This window comes from Trematosphaeria pertusa, assembly GCF_010094035.1.
Source record: "Trematosphaeria pertusa strain CBS 122368 unplaced genomic scaffold BU26scaffold_24, whole genome shotgun sequence".
Lineage (NCBI taxonomy): Eukaryota > Fungi > Ascomycota > Dothideomycetes > Pleosporales > Trematosphaeriaceae > Trematosphaeria > Trematosphaeria pertusa.
The window spans coordinates 192322-195161 of record NW_022987235.1 but is presented as its reverse complement, the minus strand read 5'-3'; the positions used below and the strand labels follow the sequence as shown (position 1 = coordinate 195161).

At 55.6% G+C, this 2840-nt stretch overlaps 1 protein-coding gene across 1 annotated transcript; it reads left to right on the top strand.

The window, feature by feature from the left end:
• Window positions 1–206: 206 nt before the first annotated feature.
• On the top strand, window positions 207–1336 carry BU26DRAFT_556166 (uncharacterized protein; the record flags this gene model as incomplete). The annotated part of the gene is made up of 5 exons (XM_033832364.1): window positions 207–359; window positions 600–715; window positions 767–956; window positions 1007–1022; window positions 1094–1336. The coding sequence occupies 5 exons, from the start codon at window positions 207–209 to the stop codon at window positions 1324–1326; spliced, it is 708 nt and encodes a 235-aa protein (XP_033676372.1). The 3' UTR covers window positions 1327–1336.
• Window positions 1337–2840: the final 1504 nt, after the last annotated feature.

Sequence of the window (2840 nt, the reverse complement as noted above, 5' to 3'; positions counted from 1 at the left end):
CGTAGGTCAATCCACGATTGGCCAGCCTGGCGGCAATCAGTGGTACCGGAGCGTCGAGACTAGGCGCTTAGCTAGAACGGACCTATGAATGCTTTGAGGCTGTAAAATAGTTTAGGCCGGGCCCAAACCTGGCCGAGCTTGAAACGGAAACCAGAAAACCGAAGTGAACAGAAACTAGCAGAGCCCGAAAACAGGAACCAGAAACCATGTCCCAGCAACAGAAAAGTCCCTCTCCAGGAACGAAGGCTGGAACCAAAAATAGCCATGGACCCAGCGCCAACATGACTTATCAGATAACCGATCTCACGCACTGTCATGTGCCGGAGGGCTCGTTGATTGTGACGGCAATGTGCGTTGCAGTGAGTCGAATTTGTCTCTCAACCCGGTAGCCCTGTATCATAAGCTCCTCGGCGGTGAAGGCAAAGTCATCCGCATGATGCAGCTATCGCCGGATTCGTGGATGCTACTGTGCTGTGAGAAGCGTTTCAGCTTGCATCATGCTGGCTGTGCTATACCCCGCGGTTTAGGACGCTCCGACAGCTGTTCGATCTACATCTTAACGACTCCCGCACCCCGGCGCTGAGCATAGTGCTCTCAAGTACACGCCGGCGTTCAGCAGTCTGCAAACGCCGAACATGGTCGACCAGCACCAGCACCATCTCGCCGCGCAGCATATGGGGCCGTCGCCGCTCGACACGCTAGCCCACACGTCGCAGTACGCGCTGCACTTCCAGCAGAACAGCCATGTGTAGCCTAACGGCAACAGCATCGTCAAGCCTTATCGCCTGCCGTACGCGAACAAGCCTCTAGCAGCAGCGCCTCGCAACCAGCGAGACGCAATGCTTCACGAGCGGGCCGGACGCGGCGCTGCGACAGCGGGCCCGGTACGACACCGCATCAGCCGAGCGTGTGATCAATGCAACCAGTTGAGGACCAAGTGCGACGGAAAGGCGCCGGTAAGTTGCTGATTCTTACCTGACGGCCTGTGGTTGCTAACCTCGCGTAGTGCGCAGGCCGTATAGGTACGTTTCACGTAGACTGACGTGCTCGTACATGCGGGGGCGCAAGAAGCGCGGGAGACTGTCAAGAAAAGACATCGCGCCCCCTTCTGGCGACTCTGCCAGTGGCAGCCCGCAATTACGCAGCAATGGCCTCTCTGAAGAGAAGGACTCCGAGTCCCAGAGCGCCATCGAGCATCCGTTGGACGGTCAGCGACCCTTCCCAGAACTGCCCCTACCTAGTCTTCCTCAGGCGCACTCGGCCAGCATAGCGACGACCCGCGACATGGAGGGAGCGACCCATGTACCAGAACGTGCCGATATCTAGGACAATGAGCATGAGCGCTATTGACGCTATTCCTGAGAACCAGTTGCCTAACGACGGCATGCACCACCTAATGCAGCCACCGCACCTCCAAACCCAAGGCCTCCATACGATGTAGAACCCGATTCCAGAGTACGCGTCCATCGAGGACTTCAACAGAGGCATAATGCACCAGTCGCCCCACCCAATGATTCAAAGCGGGATGCAACCGATAATCCCGTCCAACGGGATTCCCGAGTACACGAACAGTAATATGTCGACAGAGTCAGCTTTCTTTTCTAGGTACTTGACCCCGCTGTAGCGAGTCGCATCGTCATTGAATGAGATGTAATAGCGTGCTCCGCCAAGTGACCGTCGTGCGAACTTGCCAGACAAGTCCGTGTGTATGACTTCGAAACGTTGGGTCTGGCGGGTTTAGGACAGCGGTGGACGGATTTCGACATCGTACAGGTATCGCATTCGAAATCGCTGGGTCTGGGTGGCACGAGATTGCCGTCGGCGTACAACCTGGTAGGGTTGGCGACCAACAGATGTCCCGTGCAATGGTGGTATTCCTCGTTAGAGGCGAAGGCCGATGTAACTTAGGCTATGAATTGCTCGGAGGTCAAAGTACCAGTGTTTCCGGGATGCAGGGGTTTCCGTCATACAGGGGGAGAGGTTAATGGGGTCTCAGAATTGGCATTTCCTAATCCCCCATCCGCCATTGGCGGATTCGGTAGTAGAGAGACGTTAGGTGCCATCAGACGGATTATCGGGACGGTCGACGGCAGCGGACGCCCGACGGTATCATTACCGGGCGTGTCGGTCCGCTCGGAACGCCGGCAGACTCGCGAAAGTAGTTGTGAAAAAGAAGTGCGGCTGCCATTAAGCTACGGAAACCAAGTAAACGCTCCTCCACCAGCGTCTACATGTGCTTGAAAGATTTGCCGTCGCCCTTGCCATCGCCCGTCTACTTTATGATGATGCGTGTCACTTTCTAAGAATTTGTATTCCCGCTCTGCTAGGCTGAGTCCTCGTCCGTTGCTAAGCTTCTATATAACGAGATCGATGCGGCGATTCTATTCGTTTACGAAAGCGATAAGATCGTCGGCGTGTTCGTCGAAGGCTGCAGCAAGATAAGTCAGCGTACGTTCGTGAGTGCTTCATAGTAGACACATACGTTGCGGAAGGCGGCAGTTGCGAAGCTTCATGGCTTTGAGCGCCCGGATGTCTTTGCTCGGCTCGCGGTTGATGGCTTTGATAGTCTGCTCAAGGCCGTTGTCGTCTATAGGCCACAGTCGTTCAAAGCAGTTGTCACGGAGTGTAGATTCGCCAAGGATAGGAGTGCGTCGTCGAGTCGCATTCGAACTCATCCTCTGCGCAGATTTTGCGCGCACGGGCCGTGGTTGACGAGAGTTGGTGCTGTTACGTTATGGGTTGACGAAATTCGGGTCGCTACTACGATCTGCTGTATCTCTACCCGCCGTTGGTGTGGTTGGCGGCGGGTCCGTCTGTATCTCGAAGACGCCATTAGCATG